This window comes from Anomalospiza imberbis, chromosome 6 (genome assembly GCF_031753505.1).
Source record: "Anomalospiza imberbis isolate Cuckoo-Finch-1a 21T00152 chromosome 6, ASM3175350v1, whole genome shotgun sequence".
Lineage (NCBI taxonomy): Eukaryota > Metazoa > Chordata > Aves > Passeriformes > Viduidae > Anomalospiza > Anomalospiza imberbis.
Genome location: NC_089686.1, coordinates 45,692,284 through 45,716,798, shown reverse-complemented (window position 1 = coordinate 45,716,798; position 24,515 = coordinate 45,692,284). Strand labels below are relative to the sequence as shown.

The 24,515-nt window shown below is 39.8% G+C and overlaps 1 protein-coding gene and 1 long non-coding RNA gene across 18 annotated transcripts in view; one reads left to right on the top strand and one right to left on the bottom strand.

The window, feature by feature from the left end:
• The first annotated feature begins 3,146 nt into the window (after positions 1 to 3,146).
• On the top strand, positions 3,147 to 22,305 carry LOC137475968 (uncharacterized). Its single transcript, XR_011000164.1, has 2 exons — positions 3,147 to 3,750; positions 17,896 to 22,305. It is a non-coding gene; the product is annotated as an uncharacterized lncRNA (long non-coding RNA).
• TSPAN4 (tetraspanin 4) overlaps positions 21,450 to 24,515 on the bottom strand; it is a 412,669-nt gene continuing 409,603 nt past the window's right edge. For 16 of the 17 annotated variants that reach the window (XM_068193872.1, XM_068193879.1, XM_068193880.1 and 13 more), the window contains one exon: positions 21,450 to 22,449. In XM_068193872.1, the coding sequence (XP_068049973.1) occupies positions 22,381 to 22,449 (69 nt within the window). In that variant the 3' untranslated portion in view covers positions 21,450 to 22,380. Of the gene's footprint in view, positions 22,450 to 22,533; positions 23,138 to 24,515 lie in introns of those variants that run through there. The other variant, XM_068193869.1, reaches the window with a different exon arrangement.

The window sequence follows — 24,515 nt, the reverse complement described above, 5'->3', positions numbered from 1 at the left end:
GTTTTCAGCAGAATAAATCCCACTGTAATCCACTATTGATTAAAGAACTATTGATCTTCACCTTTCTGATTTAGTTCTGGCATCTCTTGACTTCTCACATTGCGAGCATCCAGCTGGGGTAACTAATCAGGTTTCTTTCTTCCATACCATTAGTAGTAAGATAATTTGCTACATGAATCCTTGTGTTCAATTAACTTGAACTTTTTAGTTCGTTCAAAAGCAATTTAAAGTCGCTCTGGCAATGCTATCTAGAATAGCACAAGAATTAAATTCTATTACACTGTTTTTTATACTTTCAGTGGCACTATTGAACCACAATGTCTCAGAAAAAAATACTCAGAAAAGGGGTTATGTTCTGAAATGGCATCCATTTTTATATTAGCTAGTAGGTAGCTTCCCAAATTGGATGTGGGGAAGAAAATGATATTTCATTTTAGCTTGTTTCTTCTCTAGAAAAGATATACATAATTTATCACAATTTTCATTTTGTTTATATTCTGTGATGATTTTTTGTGAGGTACATGATTTCTGTTTGTCTCTGAGTACAGCCGTATTAGAAAGAAATGTCTTTTCCATCCTTAGATGTAGAAAAAATACCTCTGTGTTTCAAAAAGATAAAAATAACCCTTGCTGTTTCCTGAAAAATAAATACCAGGTAAGAAGCACCGGATGGGATTTTGAGCCATCCATGGTATATTGGTGCTTAAAGCCAAGAATGTTGCCTTTGTCTCTAAAGGCAGAACAATTCAAATTTGAAATAATATTCTAAAAGAAACAAAGTTGAAATTATTCTTAATAATTAAATTCTCTGTTAAAAAAAAAAAAGAAGAAAAGAAGAAATGAGCATCAGAAGGGCTGTGAGCTCCAGAATGAATGCAGAAGAGCTTCTGATGGGTTGGTCTTGCATTTCCCTAATTTTTCAGTATGTGGGAATGTCAGGCTGTCTTGTAATAACAGAGAATAGAGAAATCACTGAGCCACAAGGAAAACAGCTTTCTTTTGAAATTTGCACCTCAACACATTTATGAAAAGATGACACAGGAGAGAGATGCTGGTATGAAAGGGGGTCCTGCAGAGCATCTCCTTTTATGACAAGTGCGGAAAACTGCATGAGGGGCAGAAGGTGGGAGGGAGTGCTGAAGCAGCAATTCATTATTTATTCGTAAATAAAAAAAGTAATGAGGAACTTGGCAAAGCAAGGCCAAAGATACTGGACATAAAGGATCAAAGATATGACTGGGGAGAAATATTTAGTGTTTCCATTAAAACAATTTACACCTAGTATAGCAAGCAATGAAATGGAAGTGTTTATTTGAACACAGTATATTATCATTAAGTTTTCTAAGATACATTTTAAAAGAAGGTTTCCTGTATATGGGCTCTGTTGCAAGAAAAATTTCTTTGTTGCATGAAATTTCCTCTCTTGCAAGAAAAATTTCCTTCTATTTGTATAAGATCTCAAGCACTATGAATGTAAAGGTATCTTTACATTCTCTACCTGATGCCAAGTGGAGATTTTTCCAACTGACATTTGCTCTTGTATTTCTGGGTGATTTTCTTTTTTGGGTGAGACTTACACAGGGTTAAGATAAATACATTTTTCTGCACAATTTTCATTGCAGTCACTGAGAAAAAGAAATAGCAGCTGATTCTGCTGCAGCTGGCCTTTGATATGAAGCTGGTATTTTTATTGTCAGTTATCATCACACACGTAGTTTTAACAGGTATTGGGCAGGGGTTGTATCTGTGTACAACTAAATATCTTACCAAGACAGACAAGAGGACTTACCTGGGTGCTTGTAAGACCACATGGACCATTCTTCTGGGACAACAGCATCCCATTTTATCTCCTGTGGTAAGTGTATCTTGAAAACTTGACCTGCCATAGCATCTTTGTAATGAGAAGCAGATTTAACTGAGAATTGTGGAATATAAGTTGTTTTGCTTGTCTCATTGTGAGGTGCTACTCTTCAAGAAAAATTGCTGTAGTATTTCTTGTTATAGTTTCTTTTTTTGTCATGTATACGTGTCAAAGTGCAGAACCAAGTGTAGCTTCCAGGTAAGAAAGTTGGGAGAGAAAGAGAAGAGATAATGTGATAAGGTAGACCAAAGGATGACAGTACTAAAACTCTAACCACTTCTTAGTTATAAAGAATTCTTGAGTGAGTTGTAACAATTTAGTGTTTATGGGCTCAAGCAAAAATATGAAATGCTTTTTTCATTTCTGCTGTGAGCTACCAGTGGTAATTATTTGTAAGAGTGGGGGAAGTGTTTTGTGTATGCTCATCTGTGGAGACTGCAAAGCTAATGGATGTTCACAGGAACTGTAATTACAGTCTGTCCTGAATTTGGGACATGTCTTTTGAAGTTTACTGTTTTGATTAATATACAGAACAGCTCTGTGACTTCAGTTAAACAAATGGCAGCACAAAGCAGATGGATTCTACCTCTGCAGCTTGAAGAGGCTGTATGAAGCTATTTCCTGAAAATAACATTTCTTCAGTGATCGCTTTTATATGTAATAAGTGCAAATTAAGTAAGCCTGAATTGGTGTTTTGTAGTCTGCCAGGCAATCACTTTGATAGTCTGCATTGGGGAAAAACATATCTCTTTAGAAAAAAACCCAGCATAATATGAAAAATAACTGGAGTAGAACTGGATTAATGCTATTTACTCAAACAGTTGCAAAAATAATTAACATCACTTATCTTGTTAGTATATGAAATAAAAAACAAAATGTGTTTTCAAATATATTCTATTGGAATGAGATCATTATAACAAAATGTTATTTTGCAAAAAAAAAGTGGAATAATGGAATCTAAGACTCAAAATTTGAAACAGTTGTTTTACTTTCCTACTTATATCAGTTACCTTTTCTAGATATATTTCAATGTTTAATTGGTTACAGTGTAACTGACAATTGGCTTAGTAAAAATATTGTAGAAAAACTTGTATGCTATTTTTCCTAGAAACAAACAAGCAAGTTTCTTACAAACTCATAATGAAATAAGCTTTTACTTTGACTTCCAGCACATTAGAATTTATTCTCCATCTAACTGCTGAGGCCAAAGCAGATGGGCACTTTCAAGCTGCCTTCATGTGGCACATAGATTATCATATTTTATTCCATCATGGTGTGGAGTTCAGATAAAGTGAAATTTAGCAATTGTCTAGTGTGGGAAGGCAGAACATAAACTAAAACCCTGTCCCTCTGTGTGTGAATTCATAGCTGGGAGCAGAGTTTAATCACAGCGCATTCATTACCTTGCCCACCTGATTTTTTGAGAGCAGTAATGAAGATCATGTGGAAATGTTTAGTCTAAATAAGCAGCATATTGTCTTTCTAGCAACCTCCTAACTTTCCTTATTTCATTTACCAGAAGCCACTAATCTCAGCAGACATACACATAGTGGTGGTGGAAGGGTACAGACCCTCTCATGTCTAGATTGCACACCATGGGGTTTTTTGCATAAGTGACTTGCTGTAAGGCTTCCCAGATTGCTGCATTTTCCTACAAATCCATGAGCACTTTCTCAGAGCTGGGTTATCTAATTTTCCAGCTTTGTCATCTTTTGCTGTTAAGTTCCTGCTCTGTGTATGGCTGCAGCAGGGACTGGCTGAGTCATCTGCCTCACCTTCCTCAAAGGTTAGTGTAGATGCAGTAGAAGATTATGGGATTTCAACAGTTTCCCCCAGTATGTAAAGTCTACACATTATGGTTACCTCTGCTGCTCATCCTGCTCCAAAAGGTAATACTGAATTTTGTTTTCCTTTATTTTCAAGTGTTAAAGCAGTTTTAAAAAACCTCCATACAAACATTGCTAATTTTCAGCAAACATTACTTTTCTATTCTTCCTTAAATCTCATTTAGGAACGGTCTAGGTAGGACTTTTAATATATTCCAGTCAGTTTTCTTCTAGTGCACTGATGGAAAGCATGTACTCCATTATATTCTGTGTATGCTTGCAGTTGTGGAGGATGGGACAGTTACTAAAAATAGCCAATAGACAGAATGACTGCCCGGTGTAGGAAATTATTATAGATCATTTCGCTATTATTACAGGTTTTGCAATCTCTTTGTGTTTTCCTTTTCTCCTTTGGGGGCTGAACAAAACAAATTCTGTGAGCAGACATGTTTGTATATCATGAGTATATGAAGGCCCAGTAGTAGCAGAATTGGCATCCTTGTGCTGTGGAAGTTAGGGAAGACATGCCTGGGAGTGTTGTGTGACCACACTGAGAGAGGGGAGGGGAGGAGAGAGTAATTGATGCCATTTGTAAAGCTGGTTCCCTAATCCCTACACTTATTAGAGTGATATTGTGGGAGGAAGGGTGACAAAGCTCAGCTCTGCTCATGGCAGCGATCTCTGGGCTGATTTCCCCTTGTTTATAGGTGCTGTTTCAGTCTGTGCTGGGAGCTTTTGTAAAACAAGCGGTTGTGTTATTTTTGCTCTGCTGTGTCATGTCTTAATGTGGAAATCCTTTTTGCTAATGATATTTTTCATTTTCCTTTCATTAAAACAACTGATCATCCTGGCTAAGTGAAAGCCAAAGTGGCTTTGTTTTGCACTAGAGCTGGAGCTACTGAGGAACCAGGTGGAGGTGTTTGGCACAGTTCATGCAGACCACTTCTGCTAGCATAAATGACAAGCAGTCTCCCTTTACAAATATATTGTATCACATGTTACAATTGTAGATCCAGCTTAAAATGAGTCCTTCTTGGCTTTTTGAGTCTGGGTATATTGCTGATATAATTAGCTGGAATTAACACTACAAAGTTTTATTTAATGATGCTTTTAGAATCACAGCACCAAATTGCTGTCTACAGTGAGGCCTTTTCATCCCACTTCTGCTTTATAGCTCAGAACTTTCTGTTAAAATGAAATTTGCTTTTAGCTGAGAAGTGTTTTAGATGGACTTTCTGAGTCAAACAGTGGGTCAGGATTTTAAATTCCATCTAATTCCTCCTTTCTCTATTCACACCAACCCTGAAATTGTGGTTGGTGTGGGGATGCAATTGCACACAGGAGATTGAGCACGTGTCCTGAAAGCCTGGTTTTAACATTTGCTCCAAGATTTGGAATTACTGCCTTCAGTACAAGAGGGAATGATCAGTAATATTTAAGAGTTTTTTTTTTTTTTTTTAATGTACCAGGTTTTTTAACTGCTTTAGTAAGAGTTAAATAAATATATGAAGTGGCAGAGAGAATAATCATCTTCCCTAGAATGAAAACTTTCCTGTTGTGTCTAATACAGAGTGCTTAAACTTTTAATCTCTGAGCAAGGTCCCAGTTTTGTGTTCAGATTTCATCTTCTCCCTTGGCTGCAGCAAGTGAGCTTATCTACCCTTGTCTCTTAAGGTGGTGGGCAGGGTAGAGTAGAGAAACAGAGTGTTTGTGGCTGCTTGAGAGGGAGGGAATGGTGCAGAACAATTGCTTTCAGAAAAAATGCACTTCCTCCTTTCTTCCTTTTGTAGGACCTGCAGAGAGATAGACTTAGCAAGATGAAACCCAAACCCCCGTGTTCCACTATGATCCCTGTGCATTTTTGAGCATTGTCTGTCTTGGAGCCTAGGTCTGTGAAATATTTTGACAGTCTGTGCTCTGTCCTTGGCATATATATTTGTCAAAACTGAGGTGACTTTTCTGATGGCTTTCCCCAGTGCTTTTTAGCAGAGCACTGAAAGTTGTTGAGTGAATTTTGCAGATGACAACATGAATATTGTAAATACTTGCTGCCTTCCCAGGTATGCATATTAGTGTATAATCTGTGCTTCAAGTGTGTGCAGCATTAAACTCATCATGGATATGAGAAGAAATCATCAGAGTTGTATGAGAAGCCTTCTCCTTCTCAGGGCCCTTGGTTGTTAGGGGTAACTGCATTGGGAAAAAAGGCACAGTGGACAGTGTTCCAAAGAGCACACAGCCTTAAACAGACCTGGCAGACAAAGAACAAAGTGGAAAGAAAAGAGAAAATTACTTTTGCAATGCCAGATAGTAAATCTGTCTCGAAGTCAAATGGGAGCCAGGGTTTTTGACCCTGGGTGTCCTGGGGGGCATCAGGCCCCGCATGGCCAGCCAGGCAAGGGAGGAGATTGTCCTGCTCTGCTCTGCACTGGGGCAGCTTCACCTCGAGTGCTGAGGGCAGTTTTGGGTGCCACAATGTAAGAAAGATATAAAGGTATTAGAAAGCATCTAAAGAAGGTGAAGGGTCTAGTGGGCAAGCCATACAAGGAGCAGCTGAGGTCACTTGGTCTGTTCAGCCTGAGGAGACTGAGGGGAGACCTCACTGCAGTTACAGCTTCCTGTGAGTGGAAGAGGAGGGGCAGGCACTGATCTCCTCTCTGTGGTGCCCACTGACAGGACCCAAGGGAATGGCCTGAGGCTGTGTCAGGGGAGATTTAGGTTTGATATTAGGAAAAGTTTCTTCACCCAGAGCATGTTAAGGCACTGGAACAGGCTCCCAAGGAAAGTGATAACAGCACCAAGCCTGACAGAGTTCAGGAAGCATTTGGGCAAAACCCTCAGGCACATGATGTGACTCTTGGGACTGTGCTGTGCAGGGACAGGAGCTGGGCTTTGATTATCCTTGTGGGTCCCTTCCAGCTGTGGATGTTCTATGATTCTGTCACCCACTACGTGCTGGCTAGACCCCGCTGCTGAGTTGAGCAAGCCAGAGCAAAGTAGGGTCCCTTCATCACTGACACTGTGAGGGTCTTCTCAAAATCCCTCACTGCAGAACAGTCTGTTGGCAACAAGCTGGGGTTGCGTGCACGTCAGAGTGAGCAGAGCACGCTGTCATTCTGAGTGGTTCTGTGAGAACTGATGGGTCCTTCCCCTCAGCACCACACACTGAGGAAAAGTGGCTTTGCTTGTAGATACAGAGACAAGTTGTTATGCAAAGCATAAATGGAAATAGTAATTCATACAGCATGTAATCAGGTGGAGGAAATAACTACTGCAATAAGTCACAGAGCCACAGAGGGTAGCTGGATCTTTAAAAGGCCTGAATATTTTCCTAGTCATGATGTCACTGATTATACATTTCAAAGGGAGCATAATGGTTTGTTAGTCCTCCTGTCATAAGGTGAATTGTTACTCCGAGGCATCTTCTCTCCATCCTGACCTGGTCTTTCTGCAGGTTGTCTAGGTAAGCTGAAAAGACAAAAAGGAGCAAGGTCTGTAGTGGATCATGTTTGCAAGGCTAACTTTGTGCTTTTTAAACTTGCTTGTGTATGTGCTTCAGGGGATATACTTCTCTCTTTCAAGACTGACTTTTTGGTCTCTGTGTTTGATGTCCGAGTCAAACTGCTGGTCAGCTTTCATTTTCAAGCTGTTTTCTCTGTAAGTGAAAGATTTTTTTTTCCCTCTGCTGCCATTCAGTCACTGTTGGTGTTCAGGGACCATTGCTGCTTAAAAATTCCACAGGTCCCATTTTGCCACTGACTTGCATATCTGGGAGCCCATTTGTTTTCAAGGATTTTTGTTGTTTCTAATTAAAACAGAATTTAACAGTGCAGCTCAGCTTGACTGCAGCTCTTTTCATGAATCTCAAATGAAAACATAATTCTGCTTCATCTTGTGTAGACTCAGCAAGAATAGGAGGAATGAAAAAAGTAGTAATGACTTTCTCCCATCCTGCAGGAAGTTTAAAATAATTTTTTGGAATGGAAGAATAGATGTTGGTTCTGCACAATAAAAACACTTCTGAGAACAGAGCTATGCCATGAAGTTGTGTAGCTTAGCCATTTTTTATTAATAATGCTATTTTTGTAGTAAAAAAGGGTTTTAAGGTTATTTGCACAGGCAGCATTAAATGAACTCACTTGGGGCTTTTCCAGAAGTAAATAGTAGCATCTGAAAGAATTTACTTCTAATTTCAGGGCAGCCCCAAAATAATGAAAGCTTTGCTTTTTGTGAAGCATTCTACAGTGCAGGTGTCAGGCACTTAAATGTGGGCAGTTTCTTCCTGGTGATGGGGATGTGTTCCTCAGACTGCACCCACCAACAGAGCAGGAGGAGAACGGCTTGACTCACTGCCCATGAAACTGGTTTTGAATTTCTGGTTGTACTGGAGTGGTCTGGAAATGCAGCACTAAAAGCACCAGCACCTGGTAAGCCCTTGGAGTATCTCTCCATGCAGTGCTTTTCTTTCACTGTGAAACTTTGCTTTCTGCCTGACAGTAAACCTGTGATGTTCAGCTGAAAGGATTCCATTAATAGCCCATCAAATGTGCATCACCCTGAGGAAGGATGTTTGGTGTAGCTTCCAGATTACCTGTGTCCTGATAAATGTCTCAATCGTTTGCCATTTTTATTGGAATAGAATTTATGGCAAGGAAAACTTACGAAGAGACAAGAGTATAAAAGAATTTATTTAGAAAGAAGCTGAAAAGTTTATTTTTATTTAATGAGTCATGGATTGTTTTGCAGATTATCAGAATAATTCCTTCCTGTGCTTTCCTAAATAACACATTATTTTTCTTCAAGCTATTTTTCACCTGAAGTGTTTTGTTCATTAAAATGATTCTGTGTTTTTACATAAAGAACCATTTGTAAGCATGTGTAGTTGGTATTTCTAAAGACTGTCTTTATAAAGTAGGTATTCAAGTATGGAATAGAGCATGAAGAATCCAAAGTAGCTGACAGAAAAAAAAAAACCCTCTTGATAAATGGAAGAACATTACATTATCAAATCTGTATTGTTTCAAGGACTGGCCTGTAGGTCTTACAAAGAGTTTGAATATAATTTGTTTATTTTAAACTTTGTCTCACTGCAGACCTTACAATTTTCTAGCCATATGGGCCACTAGTGAAGGAGGACAAACATTCACAGAGTTCTGGGTAAATGTTAAACCCCCATTCCTTTAGAAATTTAAATCTGAGCTACTGACATTCTTGTTGGTAAAAAGCTTGGGGGAGGGGGAATGGGAGACAGGACAAGCAGACTGCAGCTGCAGATCACCAAACTGAGTTTTGCATATTCAGGAGTTAATACGTGGGTTATGTGTGTGTGTGTGAATGACACCAAATGCTGTGGTTGTTGTAATCCCCTTTTAATAAAGGGATTGACTTGCAGTACAAAATTGCTCACATAATTCTGCATGCTGTATTATCTGTTCCAGGGGGTTTGAAGCCTTATGTGTTTTCTAGCCCTCAGTACCTCCTTTCTTTATTGCACTTTAACTGCAGAAATTGCTTTTCTGAAATGTTATTTGTGGATATCAGGAATTGAAAGTACTTTGTCCCATACTGATGGCCCTATAGATGCCATGGGTCAGGAAAATACGAGGCTGAGTCCCAGCTAAACCTCTGGCCAAAATGGATCCAAATGGTAGTTTGCATTTCGAGATCTGACAAAATAATGGAACATTTTTGTGAGTAAATTGGTTTTGCAACTACTCTCTTGGGCCCGTGTGCTAGCCATGTCAGAGTGGTGTCCACTGGCATAGAGCAGGACAGGGTATCCACCAGCCTGTGCCGAGGTCCCTGCTGAAAGAGCCTCAGGCAGCTGCTTGGTGTCTCGTTCATTGTGTTTTACCTCAGCACTAATTCCACTATTCTAGTTTTGATTCATTTCTAGGTTTGCATGTGTACACACAGACTCTAAGCACAGTATTTCTTTCTTTTCTTGGCAAGATCTACATTTTGCTCCTGTGGTGTAATGCCTGACCATTGTTTGATATCTGAGCTCTTCTAGAAAGGGAAATTGAAGTTTGTTTGTGGAGAAGCTGATATGACCCTGATTCCTGGCAGAGAGGTTTCAGTGTGCCAGCCCTCAGGGGAATGATGATGCTGTGAGGAGAGGAGCAGGTCTGGTTCCAGCAAAAAGCTTGGGTTGAAGAGAAGGGTGCAGAGAAAGAAGGCAGAGGAATTCTGTGATCTGGGAAAGTCTTGTCTCCACAGTGTAACACAGTGTAACAAGCCACACTGCTGTGATAGCACAGGCCTGCTTCAGGGGACAGCAGTGCTTGCACTACAGATCTTCTGTGTAAGAGGCAAGAGGCATTTCAGCACTCTGTGGGTACTCCCTGGCTCCTTTTCAGAAGAGAGATCCTGAAACAGGACCCTCGTTTGCTGCTGACCATTTTCCCAGTCACCATCTTGTCTACTGTTGAGTCTAGTGGAAAGCCTTAATAGTATGAAAATCTAAAAATATCAACTAAAAGCTTTCCTGGTTTCTCCCAACCCACCCCAAGTTGTTCTGGATCTGAAATACAAGAGGAAAGTAAAGCATCTGACTAGATGACCCCTGTGCCTGTTAGGTAGAAAATGATTTTTCAGAAAATTGTGTACTGGATGCACATCCAGCTTATGCATTTTAGCCTGATGTTTAAGCAAAAGCTATCTTAGCTGAATGCTTTTAAAAATAATGGAATGGAAAGTCTGAGAGATCAAGTACCAGACATGCTTCTGGTCCTGCTACATTTAGAATTGTTTGTCTTGTAGTGTAGCATTATTAGAATAGTGTGAATCCTGCTGTGATCATTTTTCTAATTCCTAAGCTGGCATTTCAAGGCCAGGAGAGAGGTGAGCTTTTGTCCTTCAGAGGTAAACCTGTGAAAGCTGCGTCTAGACAACTGGAAGGGGATTTGACTGTGGGGATACATGGGCTGCTTTAAAATGAATGGATTTATTACGCAATTCTCCTGCTAGTTTGGGGACATTTGCCTTTATCTAATACTGCTCTCTCTGTCTCTGTATATATATGTGTATATTTATATATTAGTGAGAAAATGTTTATCTTCTGCATGCTGTTTAGAATTTCTCAAACAGAAGTACTTAAGATTAAGACCTTAATATTTAATAAGCTCTCAATTGTTAGAGAGCAGTGAGCTTGCCAGTGTGAGATTGGGCTGGCAGCTCAGTGGATTAATGGAAACACAGAGCTCGATTTAAAAGCCCTGAATGATAATCTTTAAATATGCGTTGGTATTGTGGTTGTGCGGTTTCCCTGGGGAATCATCATATTCTCTGCTTCAAAAATTTCACTGAAGACTTAACTGAAACTACAGCTCAACTTTGCCTACTGGGAAATCTACTTTCATTCCTGGGGCTGATATTCCTTCTGTGTACATCTGTACACCCAGAGAGTGATTCCTTGTGGGTTTTCACTTATCGTATTTTTGCTGCAGAAACAGTTTTACAAAGACCTGAAAAACTAAAATTGCAGAGTTGAGCAACTTTCCTACTTGAACAGAGATCTTGCTTAGGATTTCAAACAAGCAAATATTGCTATTTGAAAACACTGAAGTGAAAACTACATGGACACTTGTGATATGTGATCTCAATAAAGTAGACAGAGGAAATAATTTTTTTTTAAACTCCTGTATGTGAAATTCTCTGGTGCTTTGGGTTCACATAACCCATTTCAATAGTATTTCATTCTCTGATAGAGATCTGCGTAGTCCCACTGCAATGATAGTGTAGACACAATGTGGTGCATTCTGGGATGTCCTCAGACAGATTGAAAAGCTTGAGAATTATAGGAGATTGCTTTTTCTCATTTTTATAAGAACTTGCCAGTCTGAAAGGTGTCTAGACTTTGAGTTGCTTTAGTTTTGTATACATTTCTGGGGATTATCTCAATTTCAATTTAATTTGCCATTTCACTTCATGCTATAAAGCTTTCAGGGAATCTTTCATTTCACTGAGAGCTCACTAAATTAAAAAGAAAATGAAATAAGCTTGCATCATCAGCACTGAGAGTGGCAGTGTTATCCTGAATTTCTCTTAATACTTCACCAGAGCTGGTTGTGCATGTAAGGCACCAGGGTAGTCAGTTGTTCAGCACTACTAGGTCTGTGTAGCTGAATACTCTTCTGTTCTGTGTAGCTGACTACTCTTGTATTCTGTGTAGTTGCACTGATACTAAGAAAGCTTTTTCAGTTGCAGGATACTGTGCTCCATGTAACAGTGACAGAACAGCTGTGACAGATCACCTGTGACATGATCACCAGTTCTTTTAAATCACAGAATGGTTTGGGTTGGAAAGGACCTTCAAGATTATCTAATTCCAACCCCTTGGCCATGAGCCAGGGACACCTTCCTCTGGATCAGGTTGCTCACAGTCCCATTCAACCTGGCTTTCCAGGAATGGGGTATCCATTAACTCCTCTGAGTAATATGTTTCAGTGCCTTACCACCCTCAAGAATTTATTTCTAATACCTATTTCTTCCCCAGCCTGAAAATCCCAACTCTCTCAGCCTTGTCCTCACAGGAGATGTGCTTGAGCCCTCTGAGCATCTTTGTGGCCTCATCTGGATCCATTGCAGCAGGTCCATGTCCTTTTTATGTCAGGAGCCCTAGAGCTGGATGCACTACTGCAGGTGGGATCTCAAGAGTGTGGTAGAATCAGCTCTCTCAACCTGCTGACTGCCCTGCTTTTCTTTCCAGGACACAAAAGTACATTGCCAGGTTCTGTTGAGCTTCTTGTCAACAGCACTGAACTCCTTCTCCTCAAGGCTGCTCTCAGTCCTGAATTTGTATTTGTGTTTTCCCAGCCTGTCAGGATTTCCCTGACTCAATTGTGCTTGGCTTTGTTGAACTTCCTGAGGTTCCCATGGGCCCATGTCTCCAGCCTGTCCAGGCCCCTCAGGATGGCATCTCTTCTCTCCAGTGTGTTGTCTGCAGTCTTGCTGAGGGTGACTTGATCCCACTGCCCACATTGCTGACAAAGACATTGAACAGTGTTGGTCCCAACAGTCCTCCTGGACCCCCAAGGAACACCACTCTTCACTGGTCTCCTTTTGGTCTTGGAGAGTCACCATCTAGCTGGTTGCTTATCCACTGAGTGCTCCATCCATCAAACCAATGTCTCTCCAGTTTAGAGACAAGGCTGTTGTGCAGGGCAGTGTCAAGCTTTGTACAAATCTGGGTGGGTCATGTCAGACACTCTTCCCTTATCCACCTCTGCAAGCCCATCAGAGAAGGCCACTGGATTTATCAGGCACAATTTTCCCTTAGTGAAGCCATGTTTGCTGTCCCCCAGACATATCCTTATTTTCCATGTACCATAGCATATTTTCCAGGAGGATCTGCTCCATGATTTTGCTGAGCAGTGAGGTGAGACTGATGGGCCTGTAGTTCTCCAGGTATCCCACTTTTCACTTTATAAAAATGGGGGTTATATTCCCCCTTTTCCAGTCACCAAGAACTTTACTGCACTGCTATATATCTCAAGTATGATGGATAGTGGCTCAGCTACTTAATCCAGCAGTTCCCTCAGGACCTGCAGACGTATCCCATCATTCTCAACATTTTTCAATAATGTCTAAATTATATATAAATTCAATGCCACTGCTCCCTGGATTGATCTCCTGCTAGGCTGGAAGAACTGAAATTTGGAGGATGTAAGAGCAAGTCTGTATGCTTTATAACTGTTGATGTGAGTATTCCTGTGTCCTTCACTAGCTTGGTGAACCAGCTGCACCTAGGAGGGGAATAGATGGGATTGCAGTCTGAAGAGAACAGGAAAGCAGTTGGAGCAGGACACAGGGCCTGTTCTGAATGGGCTCACCACATGTTTCATGGGATGTTTCTCTATCTTTGTACCTTACAGTGGGGAAAACCAGTCTGATCAGGTCTCTTGTCCATTTCCAACCTTTTCTATTAATCTTATTTTCATGCCTGTCATTTTTATTTTCCCTTTTCTTCATCACCTTTCCTGGTGCAGATATTTGGATAAAATGGAGTCCTGTGCCACCCATAGTAAAGATTGCTTGCATTGGAATATCTGGGTTTGGAGAAAAACACATGCACATAGACTTTTTGAATGTACATTAAGTCTTGATTCCATCAGAAGCAAGAGAGTGTGATTTGCAGCAAGCTTTTAATTGTGCCAGTTTTCCTGTGATAATTCTTCTTTGAAACCCGTGAGCACTTATTTCAAAGGAACTTTTGATAATGAAGATGTTTTGTGTCAGGGTAACCAGCTGTGGTGCACAGTCAGGACTAAGAAGGTGTTTAATAGGGAAGAACTTCAATGCACAGACTTCACAGGGAGAATTTAAAACTTCAATTTTTATTAGCACCAAATATCAAGCAAGTTCCATGACAACAAGCTGTACTTCCAAGCTGGTGAATTACTTTGTTTAGGGAAAGTGAGTTAGTAATTATATGACATATCAATTCAGTCTATATTCTCTCTTGTGTTTGCATTTGCAAATCCATAATGCCTTCTATTGTGCACAGGTCTGAGTTCAAAATTTCTGTCCTAGCCCAAAAGTAGGACTGTTTTCAATCATGAGATTTTGGGGCAACTCTGCCCTTGAGAAACCATAACTTTACTGTTCACCAGAATAGTCAAAGCACCTCTGGCTTCTAAGGGGATATATTACTGTTTCTAACATATTTATGTGTCCAGTTCCTGCAGCTGAGCTTACAGCATGAAGAATTTACCCAAAGAGCTTGCCCTGTACTCCATACGGCCTCCCTGTTCAACTAATGCCAGCTTGGCTTTCAAATGACATTAACTCAGGGGGCCATCGGTAGGGAGGGAGGCTCTGTGGTGTTCTGAGATTACAACAAAGCTTTTGGTGGCTTTGACTGTGATAGGAGACCTGGGATTGGATTACATAGTGAGAGGTGGAGTTCCAAAAAACCATTAGAATCAGCTCCATGCAGGAGTGCTCTTTACCTGGAGTATTTGCAAATGCTTCATCCTAATTGAGTTTGCAAACAGCTCTAACTCCCTTAAGGGTGGTAGAGGGTTTGTTCCTTGAGAAATGACAGCCTGAAAATGAGAGATCTGAGAATTACACAAGCACACTTTTACACTTTTTTTTTTCCTTTAGAATAGAAGTTATCTTGGACAGTTGGGCTGCCACAGCACAAACTGTGGGGATGCATATGCTGCCCCAGTCACCTTAAGAGTGCATGGGTGCAGGTGAGCATTTCAAAAGAACAAAAAATGCATCATTTCTAAGATGAGGCATTTTTTACCTCAGTATCCTGGGTGCCTATTATTCAAGCTGAGATATAATATCAGAATCTGTTAATTGCATCTGTGGCTGATACAATAACACTGAACAAGTTTCCAAGGTAAACTGGGTTAAAAAAAATGGAAAAAGAATCCCTGCAGCATTAATCTGTCTGGAGCATGCTAAACAGCCAGTGACAGTTCTGCTTGGTAACAGTGCTAGTCTAGCCATTTGCAGGCTTGCATCAAGGAACTGAGGACATTAAGAGCAATTCAGATACAGTCACTACATAGGTCCAGAACCAGAATGCATGAATTTCTGTCACAGTACTTATTCTGCTCTATTCTCTAGAGACTGTGGTCTCCTAAATCAGTATCAAACCTGAATTTCGTAAAGCCACATAACATGTCTTACCATTGGGCACTAAAATTTATACAGTCAAACAACTGAATCTCCTCCACGTTTGACACACTGGGACTGTGACTGATGACATATTTTTGTGTGCAGAAAAGCAGATTTAAATGGTAGAGGTGGAAGGGCTGGAGCAGTCATGGACTTAAAGGCCAAAGAAAGGCATTTGTGGAGGAGGGAGATGATGAGATGCATCTGAATAGACTTTGAAAAACCAGTTCCCAAAACCCCTGTATTTCCCCAGTAATTTTTAGTTAATCTTTAGGGTGAATGCTTTACACTTGAAACTCTTGTCACTGTCCATCTGAGACATAGACACATGCAATATACATTAACAGTTGGGAGTTTTTTATGCTGTACTCTCCTTTCTATAGATTTTTTTTTCTATGTGTTTAATTATATACAGTTCCATGTTTTATTTTGTTGCCTGTGATTTGAACTATACTCTGTAAGAGCAGTGCCATGGGAATATAAGGGGAAGTTTTTAGTGGATAATTATCCCATCCTTTCAAATTATTCTTTAATTTTAAGTACAGGGAAGTCTCTGTTAAGCAATTCTGTAGTAACAAAATATTCTGCTCTGCCTAAATGATTTCTGCATAAAAGATACCAGGGACTTGTTTGAGAAATCAGTTCAATGATCAGCTATTTCCTCATTAAAAACCCTCATCCTAAGACACAGAACATCTGTTTAGCTGTCTATCACTCACTGGTGTAGATTTGGTAGTGAATGTTTTCTGGCTCTTGGAGGGAGAAATGTAAACTGAGCTCTTCTTGCAGGTGAACAAACCCTAGGATTTCTAGTGAACAGACAGTATTTCCACAGGGAAACAGTTTATTACAGGGGGAGATAAGGAAGCAAGGCCTAGGGGAAAGTGACCTACCTTAGACAACTAATGGGATTTCAGAAAAGCAGCCTTTCAAATGGCATTTGCCAGATGAGTTATTAATGACAGATTTCTTATTTGTTTGGGGTTTTTAACATGGTAAGATAAGAAACATAGGGCTCTGTGTTTTGCACTTTTAATGCGTCAAGACAAAATTTTGGATGAAGCTTCATAAGCTGCCCTTAAATTTCTTTGAAAATTGTTGCCATGCAGACAGAAAGTACTTTGTTTTACACAGCCAGAACAATCAGCTAAGCCTGATATTTCCAGGTTGTGTTAAGTGTACTTTGGAAAAATAAGAGATTGTGGGGTGAAATGCTTATCTAGTTGTTGATTAAAGTAGGAACAGCTCTGTCTATGCCAACATGTAGTACAAAAGCAAAGACAAATGGGATAGCTACTGGGGGAAGGTACACTGGGCTTAGTTGTTTGAAATGATGGCATCTTAAAAATCAATAGGGTACTTAATTACCCAGGGTTAAGCTCTACTGGAAAGGCAAATTAAGCTGTAAAGGTAATACTGCTGCTCTGAGCCCATGTATTTCTGTAAGCATCATTAAGTTATCATTCCTGAAGTACAGAACCAATGGTGAGTAAATGAAATTGAAAGGCAACATGTTAAATTCCATGTAAGAAGGATTCTTTTAAATGCAACATGAAGAAATTGTGAAATTCACTGCTATACTGCAAGACTAAAGTGTAAAGTTTCACGAAGTCATAAAGGGATTAAAGATAGATGTGGCTGATGAGACCATCTAGTGGTGCACTTAATGGGATTGAGACAATTCAAGTAATGTAAACATCTCTCCTAAAGTGAGGGAGCTGTAAGAAACTTCCATCAAATATGTGGGTTATCCCTTACGATGCTTCCTGCAATAACCTCTAAAACCTCTGGGTCTCTACTTCTCCCATTACAATTTCAAAAGTACACTTGTGTTGTTGTTCAGAATGCACAGTTCACTTGCAAAGGTGTTTGACCTGTAGGGTACAAAAAATTGTATAAAAGAAGGCAGTGTTAGACATGACTGCAGATAACATACCTGGCTAACCAGACATTCTTCTGATCTGACACAGTACAAGTTCCTAGTTGTTCAATTTTAAAACAGTCTGGTGTTAATTTTTAAAGTTTTACTATGTAATTTCTGAATGTAAGCAACTACCTTGGAAAAAAGAGAAGTCCTTTTATTTCAAAGTTATCAGTAACAGACAAGTTGTGAACACAAAATAATTTGGTGTGGGTCTGAGTATTTTTTTAACACTAAGCCTCATCTCCCAGTAGTTTCTGAATTGTTATTGACTACCACATAATTTCAGGTTGCCTGCCCTTAAAAGGAAAGAGAGGTGTACATTCACCTGGGAATAGGTAAGCCGCATAAACAATAAATTTGTAAGGAAGGATAGGTCAAATCAAAGGTAACGAGAAATGACAAAGAAGTAGAACACTGTAGGGTTTTGTTAAATTGCATACAGTATGTGTGTGTGTACTTGCCCACACACACGTCTCTGGCTCTGTATACAATCACTGTTCAGCTTGTAGTGCAGTTGCTTATAAAGAATACAAAAGACATTCTGTTGTAAACTTTAAAGAATATTTAATAACTTTTAAAAAATAAAATGTATATTTTAAATATTGTTCTTTATATGAATGCACAAAAATGTACCATTGTAATTGCAGCAACAAAATCCAAAGAACAGAGGAGACTGCCCACTGTGGTAAGATACCAGTGACAAGGGAGGAGAATTCACAATGGAATCCAAACCAGATTTCCCATGGCAAGTCCCAATGTGTTTTCTAACTGTCTAACTCAGTATCTATGCAGATCATTTACACTTAGCAAATTCTTGCAGATAAATTAGAGTAAATAAAGAGTCTGGGTTTAAAATAAATGCCACAATCAACCGCTGGTTTCTGTTGCTTACCTTTGGTGCCACATTTATAGCACAACACCGAAGCCAAGGGGTAAATGAAAGGCTGTGACTTTGTCCATGCTGACAACCTCCTGTCCTACCCTGGGAAGGTGTAAGAGGCAGCCCAGTCACTGTATTTAGTGTGACCAGTTCTCAGTGTGATCAGTTTGTCAGAAGTGAGAGTTTGGGTGGATTCCCTTAGCAGCCCTATTGCTGATGCAAGACAGAGGATTTTTACAACTCCTGTGCAGTTCCTTCCTCTCCATATTACAAATCCTACAATGCTGCATTTAAATGCTAATTATTGATCAAAGAATAAACCTTTATGAGTTTGTTTAATTTGAGGGGGGGAGGCCAAAGACTTATTCATAGAACAGAAACTGAAGTGAATTTCAGTGATTGTGCACTGCATGATGAGGAGCTATGTAATTCTCTTGTACAAGTAATAAGATTTGGCTGCTAGTGACAGTACAGGAAAATAAACCATATTCTATTGAATATATGTTTTTGGTTTTTTTTTTTTTAATTGTGAAAATGAAAAGCCAAAAGTATATTGGACTGAATCTAAAAAGCTAAATCCTGATGCTGCTGAATTCAGTAGGTTCAGTCATATGCCCTGTGTATTCATGTCTTGTTATTAAGCAGAAACAGCCATGAGAATAAATTAGGAGTGCTCTTTTATTGCCTTTGGTTCTGTCTTTAATTTAAATGTATTGAGTCCTCCTTCATGTTTAAAGATAAGAAGTCACAATAATATAAAAGGCTTTACTAAAAGTGACAAGACACTAATAGAAGCAATTGGAATGACTTCTGTGTTGCTCTGCCTGCATTCAGTATCAGCAGCCTTTCAAATGGATATTATGTACTACAGGTTACTTATATATAATCAACCAGTTTAATGTGTAAAATGGAACTGTCTTTTTTTTTTTTTTTTTTTTTTTGGCTTTTTGGGTTTTTTAAAAGATTGTTGCTGTTACACATCACAAAATCTTCTCACCTTGTCAGCAGAGAAAAGATGCAGTGATCTTAAGAAACTGTGGTAAGTCTGAGGCTTGTTATATTCAGTGTGTTCAGAGGTATGAAATTGGATTGTGCTGGTAATGCTGTAAGCACTGTAACAGCTGTTTGGTCTGTGTGGAGAGAGTTAATAACATCAAATATACAAAATAGTCTGGTTCAAATTATGAACAAATTGCAGGAGCATCTCAGTTGGTAGTGGAAGAAGAGTATTTAAAAAAGAATTACTAGCAGCAATATGTGATTTTTTTTTTATTATTTTATTTGCTTGTCTGCTTGGGGTTTTTGATGTTTTTGTTGCAGTGACTGGGATTTACAAAGTGAGTGTTGCTTATACTCTCTTTAGGTACTTATTTTTGAAAATCAAGGAAGTTTATCTTGTAAAGACACCTAAACTGTGGAAAATTATTAGAGGAAACCACAAAATGTGACTTGTCTCCAGTCTGCTTCTCATACTTTGTTTCCACTGAAGCTTCAGCTGAAGTCTAGAAGCATTCTCTAAGAGCTCAGCACATATTACTGTGAGACTCACAGGAGAAGGGTTTGTGATCTTTTCCCTACACCACCATCAAGTAAATTGATGAAAGTTGCTCTCTGTGGGAGTTCTGCACAATGGTTTGCTCCCATCAACTGAACCATCATCAGCCTGCTGTCTCTGTGTAAATTTTTAATGGCAGGGATCACTACAAATAGACTTGTCTACCTTTTATCTGTCTCAAAAAAAAAATCAATGTTTTATGAATGTATTCATCACTGTGTCATGCTGCTTTTCAGCAGTAGAAACTCAGAGTTGTCAGCAGAAGCACCCCTGTGTACAAACTATAAACCAAGGCAAGAACTAATGGTACAGCTAACCTGGAATTGTATCTATGCAGGTTAGGAAAAGAACAGAGTAGAGAGAGGGAAGGAACAATCTTACACCATCTTTTGCTGAGCAGGACAGTCTGCAGTTCAGCCTGGGCTCAAGAAGCAGAGAGCAGGGAGACTGGTGATTGCAACACAAGTGAGTCTCCAGCTTTGGAGTACAGGGCACCTGTGTGTGGGTTACTTGCTCAGTTTGGTATGTTGGGGCTTGTTTGCATGACAGTAAAATCCTTTAGTGGTGAGGAGGTTGCTGTGATCATGATTGGGAAGCCACATAAAATGCACACAAGTAATACATTACTTTTATCTTAGCCTGCACAGCTAAATGCCCCATGGGGGTGAAATTTTGGAAGATAATTGCTCTTTTAAACACCAGACTGTCTTAAGCAATTTCCCAGAAAATATGGAGTAGCTCATGCCCCAAGAGTGAGAAGACTGCGGGAAATATGCAGAGACAAAAAAAAAAAATCCCCCAAATCTAATGAGTGAGAGTGAATCTGTCAAATAATGCAGGTCCAGAAAAGGGTTAGTTATGGGTGTAAAGGAGATTGTTCAATAGGCTGTGATTTGGCAATTGCCTTTAAATCAAAGCATGCAAAATGTCACTCAGAGCTGAGACCTGCTTTGTAGGCAAGGTAACTTTCTCTATGAGCTTGATGCATGCTTCCAGTCTGCAGCAATGGCTGCACTCAGCTTCCTGGGAAAATGGTCAGCTCTCTGCTCTAAGTGACAATGGCTGAGAGCTCCTCTAATGCTGGCTGAAGGGAGCAGGCCATCTGCAGTGCTCTGTTTGCCTGTTCCCTGCTGTGTCCTTTCCCTGGGGTGCTTCAGCTTCTCACTGGCACACAAGCACTACCTGGAGCTGTTTGCTGGCAGGGAATTACTTGTTTGAACAATAGGACACATCTGATTTTTAATCTCCTCACCAGAAGATGTGCATAGGAGGGTACTACATCAGTTACTTCAGCTATCAATGAGTGGCTGTTCCCTGATTAAGGAAAGTAATGGTTTTGATTTCTGCATATTTCTGTGATTCCATGATATTCTAGAAAGCGTGGATTATATTCTAGCCAGCAGCTAGGTGAAGGAAAATGCATCTGAAAAAGAGCACTGAGAAGTGACTCCAGTTCTAACAAAGACTGATGTGTCTTGGCTGTTGTCAGTGTGCAGCTGGGAGGAAAAAAAAAGGTAAGCATAAGAGCATCTGAAGTCTTAATAACTCTCAGAAAAATGAGCAATGTGCGAAAGATTTTTCCTCAGCAAGGCAAACTCTATCATACCTGCAGATGATGTTATCCCAAAGTAAATTAATGAAATGGTGACATTCAGGGAAGGAACAGCTGACAGCTTTGTACACATCTTCAAGCATGGAAATGAGTGATATTTTTTGGCAGACTTATTTGAAACAAGGATGATAAATAAAACCATAGTAGACTGACAGAAAGAGCCCACTCACAAGTTGTTTACTGAAATGAAGATACAGCTGAAAGTAATTACTTGTTTCCCAGAGGTATAAGTGATAGTGCCTTGTACAAGAAATAATACTTGGTTATTTCAGTTGGAATGTAAAATAGGATAGAAAGGTTTCCTCTTTCTGACGTTAGATGCTGGGTATTGTCACCTCCTTTCAGAAAAGTATGTGTTTATGAATGTAATATATAACATATGCAGTCAACCATCTATATGCCACTGGCAATCAGGAAGTGAGGCAATGTCCAATATTGTTTTCCATTAACAGCCAGGATCTCGCTGTACAGATTCTGATTAAAAGCCTGACTTTGCGGCACGTAAGATTAAAAATACTCCTTTAAAACAATGTATTTCTGAAGATGATCCTCTCCTGGCTACAAAATCATCTTGAGACACTTGGAGGCAGGGCTGCTTGATCTTGACATTTTAGTTGTGTGCAAACTGTAGTAAAATTACAATTGCATTCAGTCCTAGCTACTCTGTACCTTCTTGCTGAAGAACATTTGTTTTCTACGTCCTCTCTTCCAGACTGGGAAATGTGGGAAGGCAGCCTGGCAGCTTTTGCAGAGGTTGCCTCAGTGCCATCTTTTCCTAACATTGGTTTGCAGTCAGCCCCTTGTAAGCAGCCTCTCTTGCCTTGCCACAGGCCACGGAAAAAGAACCATTGCTTTTTTGGTTTTCCTCTGCTTAAAGACAAAGCTGCTTCTTACCTGTGCCAGTTCAAGTACTGACTTTTTTCTTTTCTTCCTCCTTCAGTAAAGTGGGGTGATTCACAAAATCTTCAGAAAGATAGCATTATACACAGTTTATAGTACAAAGTTGGGGGGGAAGGTCAGATGAATGAGCATGAAGGAGATTTCTGTGTCCTTTGGAGGAGAAGCAGAAAGATTGGGAATGGTATCTATGCACAGTAGGTGTCTGCCTTGACTACCTGACAATACATGGTCATTGCAAAGGTGAGTCCGAGAATCTAAGAGAAAAGAAACAACAAACAGTCGTCTTTCAGTAAGTAAAAAACACCTATTTATTGAAACAACAAGGAAAAAAAAAGAGAAAAGCATTACACCACTTTTGTTCACACACAGGAGGACATGTCACATACTGCTTTTCCTGTCTGCTCATGTCCCTTTTCTATTCCTAGAGTCTGTCTGCCTTTTGTCCTTATCCATATTGCTGTCTTACTGAATGAACAGTGAGAGCAGGGGAGAGTTAATTTCTCCATCAGCACCAGATACTGGGAAGAGGTATATTGAAAAAAATTTGGCTGCCTTTTGCTTGAAAATACTTTACAGTAGCAATCCACAGCTGTGTGGGTACTCCGTGGGTGTCCCTGTAGCTGTTGTTTTGAAAGACAACAATTGGGTTAATCCCTGGCCCTGTGGATGCTCTGGTTTACTTGACTGTACTTTACTTTTCCAAGTGTACGTGTGCACAGGTCCCTGTGGGGGAATCACTGGAGACTGAACATGCATTAATCATGGCCATCAATGCCTCATCAACAATGGATGTGTTTTTCTACTCAGCCTATTCAAGAGAAGCAGCAGGGAGGTGGGGGCTCTTCTCCCAGCTAAGCACTGACCTGTTGTGCTGCCTCTGGGGCATTACTTCATCAAAAGGGGATGGGGGAGAGAGTCTTATTTTCCTTCCAGCTGAAGTACCTATATAAATGTACTAAGTGCTTGTTCCTTTCCCTTTCCAACTCCCTTTCCAACACCACTGTAAGAGCTGTCACTGAAATGAAGGTCTGACAGGTAGAAAATTTTAGGGTATGAATTCTGTTTTAAGCACTCAATTTGACCACTTCAAATTTAGTCTTGACATGAGTAATAGTTCCTGTTAATGAGAACTTTGAAAGAATATATGAATACACACACACACAATTATATTTATGAATAAAAAATGGTTATAAAGTTGTTAATCTTCCTCAAGTCTCACTCTTCTACAGTAAAATCAGATTATTAGGTTTTGGTGTGCTGTTTATAGCAAGCACTGGCCCTTTGGAAGTATCCACCTTCGAGTACAGGTATGTAATGAAACAGTGGTGGCTGAACTTGGTTTATATTTTCAAGCATGCACAACTGAGGAAGATTCTTCTGTTGCATGTGCTGTTACGTCCTTCAAATTATGTCACTGTATGATTTTCTAGGATGCTTAACATGAAAAACTGCCACATGCTATGGGCCAGAACACAACTGAAACAGCAGCAAGAGAGGGGGCCCAGTTCACTTTAGGTGACACAGAAACTTCTGTCATCAGGTAGATTCAATCACACCAGGCAGCTGGAAGGCAGACTGAAAGTCTGTTGTGTTCTGAGGTGTTTTCCCTGCATTGCACAGCATTTACTAGGAATATGAATTTGCATTTTTAAATTGTCTGAAGTGCTTCCTCCCATGCAAACTAGCAATGTCTTTCTGTCAGAAAGATAGTATTGTCTTAGAAATTTAATATATTTAGGGTATTTATGAGAAGGACTCTGACCATGGGCTGCAGGGGATTTTTAGTGTATCCTTTAAAGATACCCTAAATGCTGAATGGATGCTCAAAAACTGGTTTGGTTTTTTAATCATGGTAATATATTAACAAGAGTCATAAATTGCCTGTCTGCCATATGATCTTCTGCTTTTTTCTCTAAGCATATCTGCTTATTATACTGGAACAAACCCCAAAACTCTACTGAATTTGGGCCTGTGAAACGTCAGGCATTTGCATTAATAAGTTGCAGCCAATAAATGACATATGAGAGCGTAAGATATGTGTCATTCTGCCTAATCTGTCATTACTGGGAATGTGAGTGGAATACTGATCCCAGGCTCTCTCCTGCTGGTGCTAGTGGCATACCAGGCAAATAAAAAAAAACAAATAACAAAAACCAAACAAACAAAAAAACCCAAACCAAACAACTATGAGTTAATTTGCAGTTACACGTTGTAAATTAGCTTAGCAATGCCATCCTTTGTGTTTGCATGTTGAGTGTGAGAGAGAGGGAGCTGGAAACTAAAGCTAGATCTTCACTGAATTTAGGAAAGGGACTCTGAA